This window comes from Diorhabda sublineata, chromosome 7, assembly GCF_026230105.1.
Source record: "Diorhabda sublineata isolate icDioSubl1.1 chromosome 7, icDioSubl1.1, whole genome shotgun sequence".
NCBI classification, from domain to species: Eukaryota; Metazoa; Arthropoda; class Insecta; order Coleoptera; family Chrysomelidae; genus Diorhabda; species Diorhabda sublineata.
The window spans coordinates 4,872,054-4,896,196 of NC_079480.1; the positions used below are offsets into that span (position 1 = coordinate 4,872,054).

Here is a 24,143-nt window from a genome sequence, read left to right on the forward strand (position 1 = left end):
TAAACAAGCAGCTATTTTTCACTAAGACGCAATTCTTTTTCAATAATTTTGTGTTACAAATTCAATAGTTGCAACATTTATCCGTAAACGGGTTATGTAATGTTTCACATATTTTATCTACATTCTTCTTCATTCAGGAGGTTGACTATCATCATAGCCATTTTGACTTTGGAAGTACGGTCATAAATAGGTCAGATGATGTGACGGGAAATTATTCTCTCAGGTTTCTAAGCCTAGATATTGTATATTGTGTATTGTTATAGCTTCCATATAAAACTGCAGAACTGCAGGAAAACGATGATTCATTGTAATAATTACCTTCTATCAATTTTTTTTCTACAAAATGAAATCGGCGATTGTCTTGCAAAATCATAGTAATCGTCAGAGAAAATGTTAAACAACAATATGATTAGATCTATATAACTGTGGTATCCCCTTTTAGTTTGTAATTTTCCATTTTGACTTACCTTGTATCTTGTACCTAATAAAGCCTTAAGAATAGCAGCATGTTTGAACGCGATCATATGGCGAAATAAACTTATCGGAATAGAAGCCAAATCGAGAATATAGAAGGCCACAATGACCTACACCGCAGGGACACCGTCAGAAACGTCGAAAATCAAAAGAATGATGGAAACAGAGAGATGAAAGTGCTACGCAGGGTAGCCGGAAAGGACAAAGGACAAGGAAAGAAGTGAGAACATCTGAAGATTGTGCAAAATAGATGACGTCAACGAATGGGTTCTATCAAGAAAGGCGACAAGGCGAAAGAAACGACAATCTTGAAGCAGGATAGGAGGCAAGGATATCGAAGATAAAACAGACGACCACGCTCAATACACGGAAGAAGAAGAAGAAGACTTACCTTTTATTAGATATAACAGATATGGAATGAAATGTACCTGTAATTGTACTTCTTCCAATAGGTCTATTGTCTTCAATTTTTTTCTGATTTATGAGCTGTAGGATCTCATATTATGGAACTCTCATGATGAATCCAAGATATTGGATTTTCTTCTTCTCCCTTCATCAACATTGGTAACACTGCTGACGATATTTTCAGCATCCTACGGTAGGCACATATTTTGAAGACTCTAGTTTTCGCTTAAAATATGCTTTGAGCTTCTACATAGATACATAGAACTTGAGCTTCCGATTCACGGATTTTCTTGATTCGAATCTTCATTTATAAATAGTAATCCAAGGAGCCGTGAACACTTTTCATTTGAAAAACCTTATTATTATGTAGCAGATTTCCACAATATACCATAGACTCGATAGACTAGCATAATTCAATTTAGTATGAAGTGAGATATTATATGTATTATAGGGTGCTTCACGCTAGCCTTTTAACCCCATAATATGAAAGTGCTGTCGTTTTCCAGTCCTGAATTACTTTCACTCTTAGGTCTCTCTTCATCACCTCTACTTACCATCTTTTCCTTGGTCTTCCTTTTTTTCCTGTTCCTCCTTGTTCTATGACCAATCATTTTTTTATTGCTCTAAAATCTAGATTTCTGTGTATGTAACTCCATTCTTTTGGATCTTATTATTTTGCTTAGTTGGGATTCTCCAAAATAGATTCCTTATTTCATTATTTGTTGTCCTCAGCCATGAATCTCCATCTCTTTCAACTTCTAAGTATTTTTCTTTCCCATATATCCAACTTCTCTTCCTCTGCTTTGTTAAGAGTCTACGTTTCGCCTCCGTAGCTCACTGTTGGTCTTTTATTGGTTTGTATAGATGTAGCTTTGCCTTTCTGGAGAATTTTTGGGATCTTATCATAGCATTCAGCGCTTCCAACTTTTCACCTCCCCTCGTCATCGTCGCTTCCAGATATTCTCCCTCGTTACCGTCGTCCTTGATAACCACTCCAAGATATACATAATTTTGAACTTATTCTAAGCTCATTGCGTTCTCTTAGTTCAGTTGTATTTACAAACTTGCTCTTTTTCTTTGTCATCATTATGAACTTCAATTTATCTTCTTTGGCTCGTAGATTCACTGTTTCTGCCATTTTTATGAAGACTCTGCAAGTTTACGTAATACCGAATATACTGTTTACACCACCACTACACCAATACTAACAATTACACTGTCTGACACGCGTTTCGATAACCAAGTTGTCGTCTTCAGAGACTGAAGGTAAACTAGTAGTAACTGGGTTATATAACTTGTAATTGTATTTGTGTAATTGTTAGTGTTGGTGTAGTGATGGTAATTATTCTTCTTACTACCCTCCGTAGAAATGACACAAAAGAAGTCTTCTTCTCAAAAAATAACAAATTCCTTGATTTCAGTTTTGAAAAAAAGTTCAAATGCATCATGATTCAAAAAATTTCAATTCAATTTAACAAAAAAACGTATTGACTCTTAGCCTAATATCATATTGAATCTTATCAATAGATTTATAAAAAATGATCATTATTGTTTAACATCCCCTGAGGATTTGATAAAAATCGAACTTACTTCGTATGGTTCACCGAATTTAGGTCCCGCTTGTGCTAAATACAAAGTAGACGCAGAATCGAATACTAATTCTATGGGATTCCTCTGGACTAGAACAGTTTCCGTTTCGTTACAATTGAAATATAAGGTAACATTTTCAAGAGTGACGCGGAAAGCGAAACGCATCCATTTGTTGTAGAATTTTGGCACTGTAAAATTTGCTATGCTGTGTGAATTGATTTGACTGAAATCGGTGTAGTAGAGACTAACGATAGACGTTATTGGTCCATCGGGGGCAATCCTTACTCCCAGTTCTACAACCTGGAAAGAAAAAAATATACACTGACAAAAAACTGAATACGAAATTGCATTTTTATTAGTAGTCTTAAAGTTAATCTTAAAAGCTTCAAAATGATATAAAATATTGTAATATTTCTTGCTTTCACGGTTCAATAAGCTACTAATACACACACACATCTCTTTTGACAACTAACAAGAGTTGGACACTAAAAATGGACACAAGTGATTAAGTTTGGACCCTCACTGGCGTTATAAGTTCAACAAGAGCTCAGAGCAACGCGATAGGGTGGTTGTGGGTAGCTGGAAAGTCGGAAGAAGACTTAAGGCAACTAACCTTGAGCCAAAAGGCCAGATACTGGCCCCAATTTAATCTCAACCCACCAAGCAATCTGTCCACTACGATTTGCCAGAGAACACGTTAATTGAACTGATGATCAATAGGGCTCCGTTTTATTATTAGACGAAAGCAGTGTTGCATAGAAGAAAACGTAGCTTTTGATGGAGGTTCTTGGGTGATTTGGGCGGGCCAAAAACGAATTGTTTTTCAACGAAACTGGAGGTGGAGCGGGGGGATTAACGGCAAACCGATCCACAGAAGAAACTAATATTGATAATATTCCTAAAATATAATTAAAAACGTAGACCATGAATCTCCAAGCCTTCCTCTCTTCTTTATTCAGTTTATTCATGGAAGTATTGTCGTTTATCAGCTTTCGTTTTTGAGGCACTATCAAAAGCCCTTCTTTCAATTTATTTCTATCTATTTGGAAACTTATTTTTAAGATATTGAAAATCATGCGGTTAAAAGATTTAACAAACTTCTCATATTTTTAGATGAAAAGGTGGAACACTAATGCTCTGCTGTTTAATAATGGTGGATGGAGTATATTTTCTGATACTGCTACGACACTTTTCTGACGTAATGATTTCCTTTATAGCGAATTTTCCGAAGACACCAAAAACAACTGTATTTAATGTAACCCTGTTGTATGCCAAAAGTATAGCAATAATTTCAAAATCTGCGTTGATCTTTGAAATCATACCTTCTCACTGAATACACTGTTTACACTTGTATGTATTCAGTATGAATATCGGTTCCAGAAACTCTAGCTTAATTCATACCTTCTTCTCAAATCTAAGCGTAAGACTTTAGTATGATTCTTTCAAAGGAGCTGCATGACAAGCTCGCCGCAATCCACGACATATGGAACGAAATAAATAAAAATATGAAAAATTATTATTTGCCGGGTATCAAACTAACTGTCGATGAACAATTAATTCCTTGCAGATGATGCTGCCCGTTCAAACAATATATGCCGTCGAAACCGGATAAATATGGCATGAAGATCTGGAGGATATGTGGCGGATACTTCTTATCCACTAAACGGTATTCCTTATTGTGGAAAAGTAGGCAACACTATTACACAAGGACTGGGAGAAAAAGTGGTTGAGTCACTGCTTGAGCCCTATCAGAAAACAAATAGAAACGTGATATTCGACAATTATTTTATTATTTATCGTTAGCATATAGTTTGCTTTCAAATGGACTCACCATGATAGGAACAGTAAAAAAGAACAAAAGATTCTTCCCCCAAGAATTTCAACTACATAAGGATCGTGAAGTAGAATCTTCAATTTTTGGGTTTAGCAAAAAAGCAACACCGGTATCGTACATACCAAAACCTCGAAAAAGCGTAATTTTGTTGACGACAATGCTTTTCACCTAAGACTCAGTGATGTGAAAAATAAACTTCGAATCATTCTAGAATCTAACAAAGCCCAAGGCGGCGTGGACACATTAAACCAGATGTGATATGGACAAACCAACATTCTGAATGGAATTCTCAAAAGCACAGAAAAGACGCCTATTTCTTGTGTCTCTAGCAGAAGGACTGATAATACTCCAAATACGCAGAGGAAAAAGTTTTGAACTAACAAAGGAAATCACAGCAACAATGAAGCGATTTTTGCCAAATACATCAAGGAGTGTAGAGTCTTCACCGCCTCGTAAAAAAAAGGTCATATGTGTCCGCTCAAAAAAGGTAGAATGCAGAAACAAATTTGCACTTGTTGCTAGAAAAGCATTTGTACCCAACATTCTTATATTAAACGAACTTGTTTCTGTTGTTTAGTAACATTATAATTTTCTCTTGTGAATGCATATAATTCTTTGTACCTAGTATTATAAAGTTAGTGTTATCTTATTAAATTTTTCATTGCATTACCATTGACTTTTATTAATATAGCATATGCATAATCAATAGGCATACAATATCTGAAGTGAACTCTTATCAAATACTGTATTTTACCGCGTTGAGTCCAACGGACTCAAACTATCCGTTTACGTTACTAGTCCGGATAAGGGCTAATTTTCTAATGAATATATGAATAATCTTAAAGTTTGTGGTTCGTGATTAATATCAAAAGCTTCAAATGGAGCATCGATGTTACAAGAATGAACCAAATCGCCATCAATACCGAGAAACTGCATAAGATTATTAGATATGTTTTGAAAAATGTTGACCTTTGTGGCTTTTGCTAAGAGATTCATTCATTTGAGAAGCCAGCCAAGAAGTTTTGCTTGTATTTCAGATAGATGTCGTTTAAATGAGGCTGAGTGATGAATGTGGTTTAGATGAGTTAAAAAGTATGAAATTCGGATCTGTGGGGTCAAGGTTTTCTGCCTCATTTTCAGTTTCTTCGTCCAGGGAACTGTGAAAATTGGATAGTATTCATTATGTGATTGAGGTCATTGGGCTAACCTGGTATTAATTTAAAGATAAACCTTTTTTTACGAGTATTGAATCCTGCAGTTATACTCACACAAAAATAACAATCTTCAAGATCATTTTTCTGTTCTTTCCATAACGTTGATGTTGCAAAAGATAAGCTTGATCGACGGCCAGACAATAAATCCCTCAAATTTTTACAACAACTCGAACATGCAACGTGTGGATCTCACGGTTTGTCTTCAAATTAGTTCGTATGCTCGATAAATTAATTTTACACTTTTCTCTTTTATAGTAAAATTACCCCACACGTAACAAAAATTGTTTGATTAATTATATTACTGCGAGGCATAAAATACAAGTTACTAAAAAGTAAAATGGACTGTGATACGAAATGGAGCAAGTTGTAATTTTAAAACAATGTAAGATTATACAGATGCGACAATTTTAATATCCATAGCTACACAACAAAGATAAATAAGTTTTAAAAAGCTTGCTAATACCTTAAGACTATATGTACATACTATATATTCACTAAAAGCGAATAATAAACTCACGGTATCGTAAGGATTAACCACAGCGAATATAAATGCCCCGCGTCTACTCTTCGGCTTGGCGCTTATTAAAATAGAAAATTCCGAACTTAGTTTCTCTGGTAGTATTTGCCTGTGGGCGATTTTTACGTCTGATCCGGCTCTAAATCCGAATGCTGGAAATCCGTCGTGACCGTCGTCTTCGATGTATTGGGTCTTCGGATCTGGGAACGGTATTGAAATGGCCGCAAGTAAATCATATTCGCTGTAAACTGAAATGAAAATAGGATTTGTAGGATTGCAAGTAAAATCTCAATTCTTTAGATATATAACATCACTTAGTAAGTCGTCTGACTGACATACAGAACAATGGATTCAAAACAAATTTGTGTGTAAATATATGATTGCTTCTTAATGAAAAAAAAAAAAAAAAATACTGTACAAGCTCAGAAATGGCTAAAAAAGTGTTATCCGGACTCTGGTCCATCTATTAGAACAGAACCATTTGATTGCTGAATTTAAACGTGATCGTATAGACAACGATGATGGTGAACATTCTGGTCGTCTAATTGAGGTGGTTACTCAAGGCAGAAGGCAGTGTGTTCACAATACTGAGCTTTTTTCAAAGTGGGTGCCGAGTTTACTCACAGTCGATCATAAACAACACCGTGCTGATGATTCATAGCAATGTTTGGCCATGTTTACATATAGCGAATCAGATTTTTTTTTTCGATATGTGACAATCGATAAAACATGTATCCATAATTCACTCCGAAATTAAAACGATCTTCATCTGAGTGGTCTGGAGCCGGTGAACCACGTCCGAAGAGTCCAAATGCACAATAGTAAGCTGGAAAAGTTATGACCAGTATTGTGAGATGCACATGGAATATTGTTTATCGACTATATCCAAAAGGGAGATACAATCAATAGTGAGTAGTAAATAAAGTTGTTAGATCGTTTGAATCCAAAAATCAAGGAAAAACCCCCTTGGAAAGATATCACTGTTTCACCGAAACTATGCACCAATTCACAAGTCGATGGCAACGATGGTTAAATTGAACGAATTACACTTCGAATTGCTTCTACATCCATCGTATAAGTCCAGATCTGGCCCCCAGTGATTACTGGCTATTCGCTTATCTCAAAAAATGCTCACCAGTGTAAGTAATTCAGCTGAAATTAAGAAGAAATTGCTGAAACTGAAGCCTATTTTGAGAAACATTGGAATGATTGTATAGCTCTTGAAGGAATTTTTGCAAAAAAGTGTTTTTTAGTTAATCACACGATACCTGAGTCAGTTAGTTAGATATTTCTACAATAAAATCCTATACAATCGAATCAGATGTCCACTAGATAGCTCGGTATTGAAGGCTTGTCCATCTGGAATAATTTCTCGCTATACTTCTGTACTTCTGTAGTGCACCGTGTTTTCACAGACCAGATTTCTTTACGTTCATGTTGTTGGGGTGCGTTTAATTATCTTAGTTTGTGATACACTCAAAGGTTTAAAATTAATGAACAGTTCACACGATGTTACGTTCGTGATGCTCACTGTTTTTCACAAGTTTAATTTACAGCTAAACGTCTATGATGAAAGACCTAGTTTTTGAAAGAAGTTACGTTTTGTGTTTTATTATAATATTGTTAAAATACATACATAGCTATTTGTAATTGAAAAGAATATATGAAGATATAGTGATATCCAAAACAAGTGTTAAATAGACAGTGAAAAAATTTTGTATAAGATTTCATTTTTGTAAATCGTCCTTTAGCTAATAACACGGCATAAGTCATTTTTGCCAACTTTACAGGAGACAAAAAAGATTTTTTTGTTACTACTTAATAAATACCCTAGTTAGGTGTTGGAAAATTACTTTCAATACTTATTATTTCATTAGTTGTTTCATTTCAATCTCAAAATATTTTATTATTCAACATATTGTCCTCAATTATTACAGCGAACCTACAAAAACTAGTCCTTATCGTGAAAAATCTGAAAATCTTTGATTTAAGCATGTATTTGAGGAAAATACAGTTTAAAAGAATTATACGTAGAACTTTTGATATTCTCAAACAAGTTCATGATTAATCGGACTCATGTAACTCCTCCAAAGACCAGTTTCTGAGGGTAGTAATATTGAAAGCTTTATAATCTCGATTTTCATGAAAATTTGAAATCAAGCTCTATTTACCCTACGGAATATTCTCCGTGCCGAACAGGGTTTTTTATATAAACCCCACAACTATTATCGCATCACTCTTGTTAAACTTTGAGACACATCCATTATTAACAAAATAAATTTAAATTTTCACTATACAATAACATAATTTGCTTAGAAAGTCCTCAATCTCAATGCATTCTCCAAGACAGAAATGATTTACTCCAGTATTTTTGCTTTCAAAAAATGACATGACAAGAAACCTGAAATCATCTTAAAATATCCTAAAATACCAGTGAGGTGATCATTTTTGTGGGGTGTTCATTCAAGGCATCAACCGTTGCGTTGGTGCGAGTTTAACGATGACAGTTTAACAGCCTTTTCTTAGTAGTTAAATTAACAAAAGAGTTGTACCAGATTTTTCCACGTATTCGGACAGAATTTTTGCACTTTTCAATTTATTTACAGATGTGTCTCAGCTGATTCCGATTAATGCAAAAATGGTAAAATATCCTTTGCTCGATTCAACGGTCCACGTTCATCTTTTTCCAATGCACCAAAATTTAAAAGAAAAGCAGTTGGTATTTCGACAATAACTCACTCAATTTTCAAACTATTAACTCTTTTAACAAAGCCTTTTGTAGGGTATTTTAAGTACTTCAACGATATATCAATTAAAACGGGTGAAGTTGAAAGGGATTACATAAGCCACATTTGGTATTTGAATGCATACTTTGAATTAATGTATTTCCTTCAATTTTCATGATATGTAGATTGAAAAAAGCTCAAAATTTTTGACAAGAAAAACCCTACAATTAATATTTTGACCATTTTCTCATAACATGAATGAATAGTTTTTGTTTATTTTACGATTTAGATTTAGATTACGAAAATGCAGTTGTTAATTTAATACAAATATAAGTTTAATTGCATGTGGATTACGAATAATTACAATTAGGGCGGTAATGGAGAGGGTATAATTATTACATTTCTTAAAATAAATAAGAAACCTCATTTTTGTCATAAATCAGTCAACTTTTATGCACAAGACATTTAACATTGTGTATTTTGAATGTTTTTCTATGTGCATCTCTTGAGTTTTTTCTAGAAATTTCATCAATTTCAAGTTATTTGAAGTTAAGGGTTTCTCAAAAATAGCCATCCTTCAATGAGCAATAACTCAGTTATTACTGAAACTACAGAAGTCCTTACAAAACAAAAATCTTTCTTTTTTTATCAATTAAATTTTTGTTCTTAATGATTTTGGTGATAAAATGAGAGCTTTTTAAGTTATTCATGAAAAACGATAGATGCGTTTTTTTAATGGAAAATAATCATTTTCAATCGTTAATAACTCTAAAAGTACCAAATTTAGAAAAAAACTTTGTAGGGTAAAAGTTGCTTAGAATTAGTCAATCTATCGACCTACCTCATTATTTTGATAAAATAAAGCCTCATCAATTATAAATGTCCTTGGGTTGTTACTACTGAAATCAAATTCACTTTTCATTTCATTCCATTCATACTTCCACAGAAATATATTTCAAAAAAACTGGACTCACTCTCGTAAATCACGCCCCATGGAAACGCACCATTGGTTTGTTTATTTTTCGTAGAATTTTATTGGTGATTTGGCAGAACGCGAAAAAAGTTGTAAAAGGCCGCAGTTTGCCGACCCCTGCTTTATGGTCAATAATTTGACATGTGTTCAAAGATACTTTAAATGGGATCATCAAAACACATGTTCCTTCACAGGATAATTAACTTCCAGCTGTACCGTTTCGATTTACGGTATATTTTTTTGTTATTTTCCAATTTATCTTTAAAGTTAGGGAGATTTCTCTCCCACAGAATTTTTAAAAATATTCAAAAAACCATTAACATAAAAACATTTAATAAGATAGAATAAGTCATGTGAACATATAGAGAGTTATACGAAGTTAATTAGCAGTAATATACAAATAATTGAAACTCTGAAAACAGTTTTGGAACGAATTTATTTGTGCCAATAATTCTCAAAATCACCTTTAACCGTGTTCCGTTCTTGTTTTAGAAATAGAATAGCCGTAATATTTACCTTAGTTAACATATTCTGGATGTATCGTAATATGCAAATGAGTTCCGAATGGTGGGTACAGTAAACTGTACGTAATTTTCAGTAGAATTTGTAATGTCTAAACTTAATCTCATATCCCTTCGAATAATCTAGTCGAAACTGCATTAAGACGCAATATATACATAATTGAAAAGTGTGTTATTTCCATTATTGTAGTTCTAGAAAGGAATATTTGTTTATAGAAATTAGAAGTAATTTGAAAGAAAGTACTACTATTCAAGCTTATCAAACTTAGTTATTTATTATACAAGGGAAAAAAGTGCTAGATTTTAGCAAGACAAAAAAACGAAAGCTAAAATTTTGATATTAGTAGGCTACGAGGATATATTGAAAAATTCTTAGCCTACTATAGAACCAAACAAAATTTCAATATCAAAATATTTTATTACTCAACATATTCTCCTCTTAATTGGATACATTTATTATAGGGAACCTGCAACGTCTCTAGACTTTTCAAAAAAAAATGTTTCTTCTTGCTCTGCAAACCAGACCTTCATAGCTCTTATTACCTCCGCGTTGGAAGAAAATTCACGACCTTTTAAACTTTTTTTCAGTTGAGGAAAGAGATGATAGTCGGACGGAGCCAAATCTGGTGAATCTGTTCTAGTATTTCAAACCCTAAATCACTAATTTTTTGCATGGCAACATGAGATTTGTGTGCAGGGGCGTCGTCCTGGAAAAACAAAACACATTTGGATAGCTTTCCGGGACTTTTGTCTTTAATTTTTTCCCGTAAAGTGGTCAGTAATGTATAATAGTAATCTCCAGTTATTGTTCTACCCTTATCCATAAAATCAACCATGATTACTCCATGGCAATCCCAAAAAAATTGAAGCAAGGACTTTTCCACCAGATTTTTGGACACGAAACTTCTTAGGTCTTTGAGAATAAGAGTGTCGCCTTCCATCGATTTTTCGATTTGTTTCTGGATCGTAGAAATGTACCCAAGTCTCATCCATAGTAACCATTCGGTTTAATAAGTTTACATCGTTTTCAAATCGAGCACAGATCGAACGCGATGCTTTTACCCTTGCACGCTTTTGGTCAACATTCAAACATTTGGGGATCCATTTTGCAGCAATTTTTCTCATGTCCAAATTGATGAGAACTATATGATGAACGCGTTCGTATGAAATATTCAGTGCTTCAGATATCCGTTTTAGCCCAATTTTGATAAAATCATGAACCGCATCGATATTTTGGTGACTGACACAGAAACTGGCCTTCCCGATCGGTCATCATCTTCAATGGAAAATTTACCTCTTTTGAAGCTTTCAGTCCAATTTTTCGCGGTCGCATACGAAGGACATTGATCACCAAGGGTATTAAGCATATCTTCGTAAATCTGCTTACCTCTTAACCCTTTTAAATTTTTCGATTTTCACAATTTCGATGCACACCTTTTTTATTTCAATTTATTGCGTAACTCTGGTTCACTTTTTTTTGACGTCACCTATTAGAAGTACCCAAAATAGTGTCACAAAAATTCTTACTACGTCCACTTAAGGGTGTGCCTTTTTCTCTTTCTTGGACAAACCACAAATAGAGAGCTTCATCGACTTGTCGAACCTAGAAAACAATTGGCTATACGATGATGCTGTGCAGAACTGCTCCAGCTTGGTAAGGTTCTTTTTAATCAGTAATTGTAGTCTTGTCTACTCTAAATTATACTGCGATTCAAAACCTCGAATTTTTCTTTTAAGGTACAAATTGTATGTTTGCATTTGCTACCGGTAGACATTATGTTTAATAACTAGAACGTTAACCACAAAGAAAGAATATGCGCAAAGATATGTTATCTTAGACAACGCTCAAACACTGCAGCTAAAACTGATGGAGATAAACAAGCTGTAAAAAAATGGCCGAGCGGAGGTAAGAAGGAAAAATGCGTGCAACGCACCATCGATGACTCAACGCATCGTGAATAATCAGAAATTCTTAGTTACATATCACGTTTTGTCAATTCTTTCCGTTGTCCCGTTCCTCGAATTCATTCCTCTACATGTTTTTGGTTAGGTTGCGAAGAATAATTTTTTTCCCGTTTAGCATTTGAATGATACTAAAGGTAGGTAAATATTTTGTTTTCTATAAATACGTTCAAAAACAAAGTTTAATCAGAATCTTTTCTCTTTGAAAACGATTGGTCAGTTAATTCTAATTCTCGGCAATCCGAACCAGCTCCAGTCTCAATTAGTTCGGATTAGCGAGGTTCTAGTATATATGAAAGTACATTAACGTGCATTTTAAGAATAAAAAAATTTTCCAATTATTTAAACCGCTTTATCAAGTAAATATTAATACTTATGAAAAAAGTGTAGAGGCATTTTTTGTAGAGAATCGGATGATTTACGATTTTTCTCTGAACTATTTTCGCTGTAAAACTCATGATTGAACTGAAAATCACGAAAAACATATTTTTGCAAATTTTTACCACCAATAAAAATTTTTACACAAGGGGGATTTTTCCCAATTCATTTATAATAGTATTCTGAACAATCTTACCAATTTTTAGCTCTATGGGAATTTTTGTAACTTTTAAAGTCTTATTTGACTGGAGTATTAATAGAATGGAGTAGAGAATCGTTGAAGCGTACTTATGAATTTGGGATAGAGACCTAATTCCAACAAATTATTTTTTCAATTAGAACATCCAAATCAACTACTACACATATACGGGAGAAAATTACTTTTCTGTAATAGAAATTTTCTCCTTGATACCAAAAGATTTTTATTAAATTTTTTGTTCCAAATACTACTCACGTCAGTTTTGAACGGTTTGATTATTCATATTTTCGCTTATAATACTCACGAAAGACACGATGATAGATCAAGGATAACATTCCCCGATGGAGTAATAAATTCTAACTATTACCACTTTTCCATTATTCTTCAAAAAAAAAGGCCAAAAACGGGTCGATTTTTAAGATTGAGATAGCAGCGATACGAAATTCAGTTGATCCTCCTTCAAACGACTTTTCCATTTTTTCGGATTCATGAGTTACGAGTTGCGTTAGTGTGTCAAAGACAAAAAAAGAAATATCGATGGAAGGATTGGACGTTCTAGTATTTTGTACGACGGAAATGTGAATAAATCATATAATCAGTACCCTAATGGAAATGTCATTATTATTTATTAATTATTCAAGTTATATTATGCATTTTATTGATTTATCTGTATATACAGGGTAATTGATTGGTGTGATAAAGTTTAGTTCCTCCTTTGTCGTTTGAAATATCATTTTGACAATTTGAGAAATTATAGCTATCATAAATCTTCACATTTTAAAATTATTTTCAAACATACAGGATGTTCCAGTATGCCATATCAAAGTTAGAATTTTTTAATCGACATACCTGAATCAACTCGATCTTATAACAGTAATATGGGGTTGTGATTCATTCTACGAGGTATTTTGAAAGTTATAATCAAGTTTCCATAAAAATAATTCAATAATTTAATACCGAGTACAAAATGAGAGAAATTCAAAAATGAAAATCTGTTGTGCCCAAAGTATTTGATTATTAGTAAAAATAGCTATATAATATAGCTATAAAATAGACTTAGCGGTTTAGTACATTAGTTGGAATTCATTTATTCATACTGAATACACTGTTAACACCACCACTACACCAACATTCACAATTACCAAGTTATCTTCTTCAGAGACAGAAGGTAAACAGTTCTTGGTTCTGGCCTATATCACCAACGTATGGACTAAAACTATAGAGAATCCAAATCAATCGCACCGAACATATTCAAGACTATTAAAGATATTGGCATGGCAATCTTATAAATAAGTTAAGATCGTATGGTTTGCCGTCTTTACTCATCGACTAGCTTTGTAGCTTTCTCGATAGACACATCTCAGAGAGATTTGAGATCAACGCTGGTATTCCTCGGAAATGCATCTTGTCACAAACTCTACTATACATCAACAATTTAACCGAAAAAACTGCATACTTGATATTTAGCTTCTCTGACGATAACATACTGGTGTTGTAGTTCAAATCAGTCGCCCCAATGAACGTAGGTAGCAACAGATCATCATAGTCACGTAGCCAAATTACCTAAGCCAGCTTCACTATAACTTGGAGTCCTCTTCAAGACCAACAAGCTATATACCCGGCAACAGCTCCTAACCCTCTACAAGTGCAAGATTCGTCAATCTTTGGAGTATTATTCGCATATTGGGAGCTCGGCTTCCAAACATACCCTTAAAATGCTCGACTTAATACAGAAGAGAGCAATTCGATTTATAGACGACTCAGTGTTGACCAGAGACTGGCACAGATTAGAACATAGAAGAAAGGTCGCTGACTCTGTTTTACCATCACTACCACGGCAACTGCTCTTCCAAGCTGTTCAAAATAACCCCACAAAGAGCAGTATATATACCTACTCGACATGCACACGAGGTTCATGAAAACCGAGTTCGACTGCAGACGCACAGAACATCAATTTATCGGGTCTCCTTTCTTTGACGATGCATAAGCCTTCAGAATCAGCTACCAATGCACGTCTTTTCTGAACACTGTCACCTACAGAAGTTCAAGATCAATAGTCAATTACTCGAGTGCAATAGGGTTTACCCTCTTGTTCTTGCTTTCAATATATGAAAAAAGAGTTAAATTATTAGAATAATCTATTACTTTGTTTCGTTTTATTGATGATAATTACTCGGATAGATCTTTTTCCCTTGAATCGTCTCAACTTTTGTGATAATTTCAGCTGTTCCATATCCTTTATAACTGTCCCTATTAAGCTGTTATGTACCCTTGATCGTTAACTAGTGAGGCAGCAGCGAATTTGTAATGTAAGCTACATGTCTGGTGGCTATGGAGCTTATTTCTTCTGGTTTTAGAAAGCTTGAATGTAAGTACCGTGGTCTTTGTTTATGGACAGATGTTCAGCGGTTTCCTTTGGTTCATTACAGAAACGACTAGAGCTGTCGAGAGTTTCTCCGATGTTTTTCAGATGGTAGTTCACCGGGTAGTGTCCAGTGAGCAACCCAGTAACTCTCCTTATCTCGTATTTGTTTAATGAAAGGGCGTTCTTAGACCAGTTGGTAGATTAGAAAGGAAGTATTTTCGATTGTTTTAGATCTGGGGTTTTATTCTTGGTTTCTGATTTCTTCTTGCTTTCCCACTTCGTTATGACCATGTCTTGATGGCTTCTTGGGAAACCTATCGACAGATGATCGGCTTTTTCATTCCGTGTACTCCGATTAGTCGTGTACCCACATAATAAGTAACTGTATTGTTTACTTCCATTGAGTTTGAAGATTCGAAGCAGTTCCATAGCTTTGACTCAATTCTATAAGAGTGAAGTGAATACAGGGATGCTCTGCTATCTGATAGGATGAAAATCTTCACATTATGGAAGTTATGTTCGTAGCCATCTGCTCATGTGAGAATAACGTATGTTTCCACCTCGAAAATTGAAGGTTCTGGGTCCATCAGTGTAAAATACTGATGAACCTCGTGGGGACGCAATCTCTGCATTTGTCTATTGCTGTGGATTTGTTGGTGAAGCATAGTTTAGTTCATCATTTCGGGTTCTAAACCCCATATTCCTCAGACCATTTTGCAACAATTGTATCAAGAACTTTGTACTTTATGGCTTACTGCTTGAAGATGTTGTCGCTATGTAGATGGTAGGAAAATCGCCAAAACTGTAGATATTATTGGAAGAGTATTAGATGGGCATGAGAAACGTTTTGGGTATTTCAATCTTAATGATTACAATAAACATCGTTCTTCCATCTTCAGAAACAAATAATTCATACTGAGACCACTTTCAACAAACTTAACTATAGCATTGAGTTTTAATCACTTTATAATCAATGTTATAACTATTAATCGATGGAAAAATTTAATTCTTGTGTGACAGACAGTTTAACAACATAAGTTCGCAATATCGAGCCAACAAATTGGCGGTTAACCATCATGACTGTCACAGTTTCAAACAATATTTACAGAGAAAATTGCAATTGCAAATCTCCGATTAACGACATAAACGTTTACTTAACAATAATAATATTTTCATAGTATTGTGATAAACTTCGCTATTTGAATTACATCATAACGTTAATTTTGTTTGGGAAGTGCCGACTTAAAATGCAGTTAATTAACGTAAATAAATCATTAAAGTTTTGTATGTTTACTCGGTAAATGCGTTATAGTTGATGTATATAATGCTTGTTTGTTTTGAATTAGAGATAAATCTGTTTATTATTAATTACGTTACATGAAGGATACTACTAAAAAATGTGTTCTTGTTTCTAGGATAGATATAAAACTGAAAAATAATTGGGGTTTGCTCAGTAAAAAAATTTTATAACTCCAACCGTATTCATGAAAAGCGTTCAAAAAATAAACTAAAACCTAAAACAACCAAAAACAAAAGAAAAAACCAAAAGAAGTAATATCAAACATCAAGTACGATCTAATGATTGTGACAGAGTCTACATAGGGCAGACATCTCAGTATTTAGAAAATAGTTTTTCAATTCAATTATAAAGGTTCCAAAATTTTTGAAATTGAATTTCATACACGAAAAAGAGAATTTTTAGAAATGGTTCATATTCATAAGAACGAAAAAGCTATGAATGGTAAAAAAGACCTAAGTAATTGAAATAAGATTAATATCTATATTTTGTAAATTCTAATACAACTACAAATAATTTAATTGCTGACTGCTACATATTTGACATGTGAAAACTGAGGAAAAATCAATCTTTCTTGCTAGAACAAATTCCTTCTTTGATTTTATTCTTATTTTTATATTCATGATGTAAGTGATCTATTAAGGAAAAATCAATCTTTCTTGTTAGAACAAATTCCTTCTTTGATTTTATTCTTATTTTTATATTCATGATGTAAGTGATCTATCGATTAATAAAAATACGCAAATTGTCAGTGTCAATATAATATTTTGATGAAGACTAAAATGACTCTTTAAAAAAAAACGAATATTAAACCAGAAAAGACCTCGAATTAAGAACATTTAGAAGAATAAAGAAAAATAATAATACACATTTTTTACGATTTGTCAAAACTTCTGGCAGCATTGTAATAAAAATGTGAATAGCTTTGTTCGCGTTCCAAATTGTCATTCGCAGCTCGATGAGTTGTCCCCCCACCGAGTGGGCGATATTTTTGAAAGTGCGCATGCGATCGATCCCTAAACTGATTCAGAATCAGACCCGCGAACAAAGTTAAATATGTTTTGGTCGCAGATATATCACCAGGAATTTGTTTATAGTGGTGCTAGTTACACGGCTCGTACCAAGAAGTTTTGAAAATAACTTTTTTGAGGTTAGATTTCTTCTTCTTTTTTCTTTAATGCTTGTTTTTCCTCGTATCCTCTGCCGTTTTATTATTATAGAGATTTTCGCTCCATCTTTTGCGGGGTTTTCTAGCGCTTCGGTGTCCTAAGGGTGACTTGTCTCTAGCTATATTGACCATTCTGTCGTCATTCATTCGATCTATGCATTCGTTCCAATCTCTATTATTTCTCATTCGTTTACGTTGTCAATCTTACATGTTCTTCTAATGTCCTTGCTCCTCTCCCTGTCAAAAAATGTTTTTCCTGCGATGCTGCGCATTTTTATTTCGGTGGTTTCTAATATTCTCTTTGCATTCGATGTGTCTGGTCTGGTTTCCACTGTGTATGTTAATAAAGGCCGGATTACAGCCTTGTACATTCGGGATTTGGTCTCCATTTCGATATATTTGTTTCGGAAGATGGTATCGTTCAGGTAAACTGAGGTTCGTGCTGCTTATGCCGCTTGATTTCTTACCCCCGCTTCGAAATCACCGTATCCTGATATTTCTATGCCTAGATATTTAAATTTCATCTCATTTCCGTCATATACAACCAGTTTAAATTTGATAGGTGTTTTTGAGGTGGTCATGCATTTCGTTTTTGATGCAGATATCTTCATTTTTAAACTTTTTGACCCTGTATTGAATTTGAAAAGTAATCTCTGTAGTTTATCTTCGTTTTCTGTGATCTGAACAGCATCATCAGCATAGCATTGGATATCAGAGGTTAGATTTATCAATAAAAATTTCGAATGATCTTGAAAATCGTTAAATTTCACACCAAAAAGATATTCTTGCTAAAATCGATATTGTGTAGCGTTTTTCAAACTTCATAAAAATGCATCAACCAATCATAATTTGTCCAAGCTTCACGAACAGTATCGCGAATGTCAAACCATGTTTCATCCAAGTAATAGATTTGTCTTCCTTCATTGCGAATTTTTGATACTTATTCGTTTTTCCACATCATCAAACGACTCCTTTCTATTACTGTTTCCTTTCTATCTACTGTTTTGTAACTAAAACCATATTTTTCTTGAAATTCAATATTCGTGTCGAACATACCTCAAAGATAAGTTTCTATGTCAGTTCTGCAAAAATATCATGAAGATTTAGCATTATGATTGATGCGAACTTACTGTAGATTGTTTCGCATATTACCTATCAGGTTTGATTTTTAAAAAATTTTCCGAAGCAATTCTTTTACGTCTCATTGTCACATCTTGTTTTGCAATTATGTTTGAGAAGTATTTTTCAAAAAATAGCATGGATAGCATCTCTTTTGAATATTTCTCGACTAAGAAATCGGTTAAAAACAGTTGAAATCACTTTTTGCGTATCTGTTGATAGATGTTGCCGTATCTTTTCAACTCTGTGCTAGGCTCTAGTAGGACGATTATCGAATCTGCAAATCTTGAAGCTACGGTTGCCGCAAATATTGACAAAGCTTTTAATTAAGAATAATTTGACTTTCAATGCAGCACACAGTATCTCTCTTATGATTATATAAAGAATATTTGAATTATGTATAATATCCCATTCACGATCATTATTTTCTTAGTATTATTTGATTGAGTAACTGGTTTTATTTAGGAATTCCAAGGGATTTTTGTTTTGTGTAATGTTGTTTTTAATCTATACTTTCGAATAATCTACTGACTGATTAAATATTGTAATGAGGATCTGGACAAGATGTTTACTATTCAGTTCATATTGGAGCTTCTCTTATCTGTTTTTATAAAGATAAGATTCTCGATATTTGAGGACCGGCATTATAAGAGGATATATTCAAAAATTCTTAGCCTACTATAAAATCAAACAAAATTTTTATGTGAAAATATTTTATTACTCAACATATTCTCCTCTTAATTGGATACATTTATTATAGGGAACCTGCAACGCCTCTAAACATTCCAAAAAAAAATGTTTCTTCTTGCTCTGCAAACCAGACCTCCGCAGTTTTTATTACCTCCTCGTTGGAAGAAAATTTACGACCTTTTGAACTTTTTTTCAGTTGAGGAATGAGATGATAGTCAGTCGAAGCCAAATCTGGTGGATAAGGGTGGTGTTCTAGTGATTCAAACCCTAAATTACGAATTTTTTGCATGACAACATGAGATTTCTGTGCAAGGACGTTGTCCTGCAAAAACAAAACACCTTCGGATAGGTTTCCGAGCCTTTTCTCTTTAATTTTATCCCATAGAGTAGTCAGGAATGTCGAATAGTAATTCCCAGTTATTGTTCTACCCTTATCCAAAAATTCAATCATGATTACTCCATGACAATGATAAAAAACTGAAGAAAGAGCTTTTCCAGCAGATTTTTGGTCACGAAACTTCTTAGGTCTTGGAGAACCAGAATGTCGTCATATCAACGATTGTTGCTTTGTTTCTGGATAGTAGAAATGTACCCATAGTAAAATCCATTTTGCAGCAATTTTTCTCGCGTTCTTATGAAATATTCAGTGCTTCAGATATCCGTTTTAGCTCATTTCGACGGTCTGATAAAATCATGTCATGAACTGCATCGATATTTTCGGGGACTGACACAGAAACTGGCCTTTCCGATGGGTCATCATCTTCAATAGAAAATTTACATCTTTTGAAGCTTGCAGTCCAATTTTTCACGGTCGCATACGAAGGCCATTGATCACCAAGGGTTTTAATCATATCTTCGTAAATCTGCTTACCTCTTAACCATTTTAAATTCATCATCAAGGATCGATACTTCAATTTTTCGATTTTCACAATTTCGGTGGACATCTTTTTTTCTTTTAATTTATTGCGTAACTCTGGTTCACTTTTTTGACGTCAAACTTTACACTTTTAATAATTGTTCGTTGCTATTGTAACCCAATATTTTGTTTATGCATGGAACTGGTCTGGGCTAACTAGATATCAATACATCTTCGTACCTTTCAATTAATACAGGAATGTTTTCTGCAGTGATCTGGAAACACCCTGTGTGTTTTTTAATTTGTTTGTAGCTTTTTTAGATCTCAATAGTTTTTTATTTTTCATAAATAACTCTCCAATTAGCTCTTCCACGAAATCTGTACCGTTTTGAAGGATTTTTCTTTGTTTTGATAAAAATTAACTTACCTGTTTCTTTGAAATACCAATTATCTAGTAATTTTTATTGTTTCGATGAATCGTTTTATAAAATATATTTGTAGAAGAAGAAATTAAGTTTTTTGTTCATGATATACATTAATTTCCAATTATTATTTTCCAAGAAAAAACTGTGAAATGGAAATATAATTTTCAATTGCTAGTTTCTCTCTTTCCAGTTTATTAAACTTCTAATGAGCCCCGAAGGCTATTTTTAAGAATTTATACACTTCAAAAGATCTTCTTTACTCCACCAGTGAAAATTGTATCAATATAAAACTGGAATACATAATTCTGTTTTATAAAATCAATATTACCAATTCCAAAGAGGAAAAAATTCGTTCATATTCTAAAGAACTGAAAGTAACTGATCAACGAATATACTAAATAGAAAATCGATTGATTAAAAAAGTTTTGCATACTTCATAACTTGGTTGATTAGGTATCTATATTTTCACAAATATAAGAAGCGATTTGTCTCTTTTTTGTTGTTTTTAAGCTTGTAAAAGTTTTTGCCAATAAAAAACTTCAGGCGACGCTACCTAAGTCGCTTGATATTTTGTTGAAAAAATATAAGTACTACAACTATTATCAAAAATAAAACAAAGCATACAATTTTCCATTAAAGCCTTTTTTTCAACGATAATAATCATTCCTTTTCAGAAGGTTTGGTCTGTACAGTACCCAAAGTAAATAATCCGAATGAGGTGAAAGATTTGTGTTCTATAAACTTATTACCAGTACTTTCAAAAGACCTCGAACGACTAGTGCACATATGAGAAAATAATCTTTCCGTGCATCAGTCAGAATTCTGTAAGAAGTCTCATATCCATCTCCTTGGGTTACTCCAAGACATTTGATGTGTTGGTTCATGATCTTCTTCGTGCAAAGCTGAAGTATGTGCGATTTGACGAAGTATCTTTAATTTTTTTGGGTCTTACTTGAAAGGAAGAAGGCAGAGAGTTCGTACATGCATCTGAGGCTGGTGAAATAGTATATGGTGTGCCACAGGGTTCAATACTTGGCCTAGTTTTTCATATATGTCTTTGATATGTGTGATAGTATCTCTCACTCTCATACTCAATCATATGCTGATGACACTCAGGTCCTGCACTACTTTGTTCCTGCAGATCCAGAAGCAGCAACTACACACCTAAATCTTCTTCTTCCAGTGCCTGCTTCATTTTAATGAAGGTTGGCACTCATCCTTTGGAATTCCTCACGATCTCCAGCCATGCGTATTAGATTCACATATACCTAAATAGAGATTTGTTAAGTATTCTCGAATAATCAAAAACTGAATGCAAATAAGACAGAGGTTCTGCTGTTCAGTTCTCAGAGACGTAGACAAAATTCATAATTGGACTTGGGCAATGAGACGTTGGTAATAAAACAATTTGCTAAGAACAAAGGACTAATTCTACATATGGATTGGAGGTTTAAAGAACATTTGAAGATACTTTGGCAGAAAAGCTATACTAGTATATGAATAGGTCTAATTTTAGTTTTGAGGTGAGGCAAAAGCTTTATGAATCTCTGGTATTGTCTATTTTTACCTACTGTAATTTTGTTCATTATCGTTCATATGGCATCGACATATTGTGTGCAATATGTACAAAACTTTTTTTGCAAAATTATTTTTAAGCAAAGAAAATATGACCATATTTCGGCCACAGTTGAAATTAGTTAGAAATATCGAATATTGCGATCCTTCTTTTTATCTGTCTTCTTAAGAAAGTGTTAACATTCGCGACCTGAAAAAATTAACTATGCCACAGCATAAATATGCGCTTTTTCAGTATTTAAGTGTTAATGGTTATAGTGCTCTCCAAAAGGACCTGAAATTATTGTGTGGTATATAGTCTTTTAAAGGATTTTTTGGTCTTGTAACAACGAGTGTACACACCTAGGGAGTTACTTGATTCGATGAATATTCTGTGTTTTAATAGCACTTTTCGTACTATGGGTGCCGTATTCAGTGTCACTGTCTTCTGCATTCGGAGGAGGTTGTATATTCCTGGGACTTCTTTGATGGTGTTAGAAGTGACATTGTATGTTAACGCAATTGCTCCTATGACGACAGGACTTTCGTTTTAAGATTCTCAACTTCTTTTTATGTTGTATTGCTACATCGCTACATCGATCAATGGGCATTGTTTTCTTTTCCTATCCTTTATTATTAGGTCTGGGTCGTTCACTAGGTATTTTTCTCTCTATCTGTACTTGTATATGTATCCTATATTATCTTCTTAACTTCTTGTGTGTTTATTATTGGTTTCGGGTTATGCTGATACCACTTTGTGTCTAGTTCAATGTTATATTCCTTACATATATTCCAATGTAGGTATTGTGTCGCTCTAAATATGTTCGTTTAATTAAAATGGGACAGCCTACTATAATATGGTGGATCGTTTCGTTAAATTAGCGATACAGTTCGCATTTTCAGTCTGTATTAGTTTCCATTATTTCAGCTTTCATGTCTTGGCACGCCGTAATAAATGCTTCATTTTCGGTCTTGAGGTATGCGCATATGAGCCATGCCTATTTCTACTTTTGGTATAATGATTATTTATCAATTTCATTTGCAATTTGTCCAAGCAGCGGATTGAAACTCCATTTTTCTTTCTGCTCTGATTTTATAGTCTGGTTTATTTATTGTTTCAATCTATTTACTTTTCTAGTTCTGCTGGACCCTTCTCATTTATTAGTTTTTCGTGTAACTCGTTTTCTTCAACATTATCGTTATTATTTTTATTATTATGCGAATGACTTACGCACTACTCAGTTTAGAGCCGGTATTATTTACCTATCCCGGATACAAGATATCAAAGGGATTAAGCTTGATTCACATAATGAAGTTGCCCGCTGTGTGACCGCCTTCTGGATGTCAGCGAAGGTGTTTTCTGGTAAACCCAGTTTGACGATACTGTCGTGGAGGGTCTTAGGCTCGACGCCGGTTGCTGACATAATAAGTGGGTCTATTTCCATATTTTCTCACTGTTTAATCCTAATTACGAGATCCGCGTATTTGGCCAGTTTCTCCCTGTGTTTGTTGAGAACGTTATGAGTGTTCGGTATAGCTACATCGACAAGAAGGACTGAATTGACTCTTCTATCAACGATCACGATGTCAGGTCTGTTAGTCGTTACCTATCTATTGGTGATAATGGACCCATTGTGGTAGAGTCTAAAAATGTCATTTTCGAACACCTTCTGCGGCTGGTACTTGTAATACGGTGTACACGTATTGAGAAGAATGAACTTGTTGGCCAGTGTCTGATGGATGATGGTTATGCCGGTGTAGATAGTCGGTATTAGCTAACACACTACATACAAGCAGATGTTATATATTGGATGCTCTTTGATGTTTGTTGACACTTTTTGCATTAGTCAGATTGAGTGTTCGGGTCCTTAATGAT

The 24,143-nt window shown here is 33.9% G+C and overlaps 1 protein-coding gene across 1 annotated transcript in view; it reads right to left on the reverse strand.

The window, feature by feature from the left end:
• The window catches only part of LOC130446818 (collagen alpha-1(XVIII) chain), a 656,494-nt gene that overhangs the window by 326,055 nt on the left and 306,296 nt on the right, over window positions 1–24,143 (reverse strand). Inside the window, exons 3-4 of the mRNA XM_056783294.1 lie at window positions 6,035–6,282; window positions 2,470–2,769 (exon numbers count right to left, since the gene is read on the reverse strand). Of these exons, the coding sequence (XP_056639272.1) occupies window positions 2,470–2,769; window positions 6,035–6,282 (548 nt within the window). The remainder of the gene's footprint in view (window positions 1–2,469; window positions 2,770–6,034; window positions 6,283–24,143) is intronic.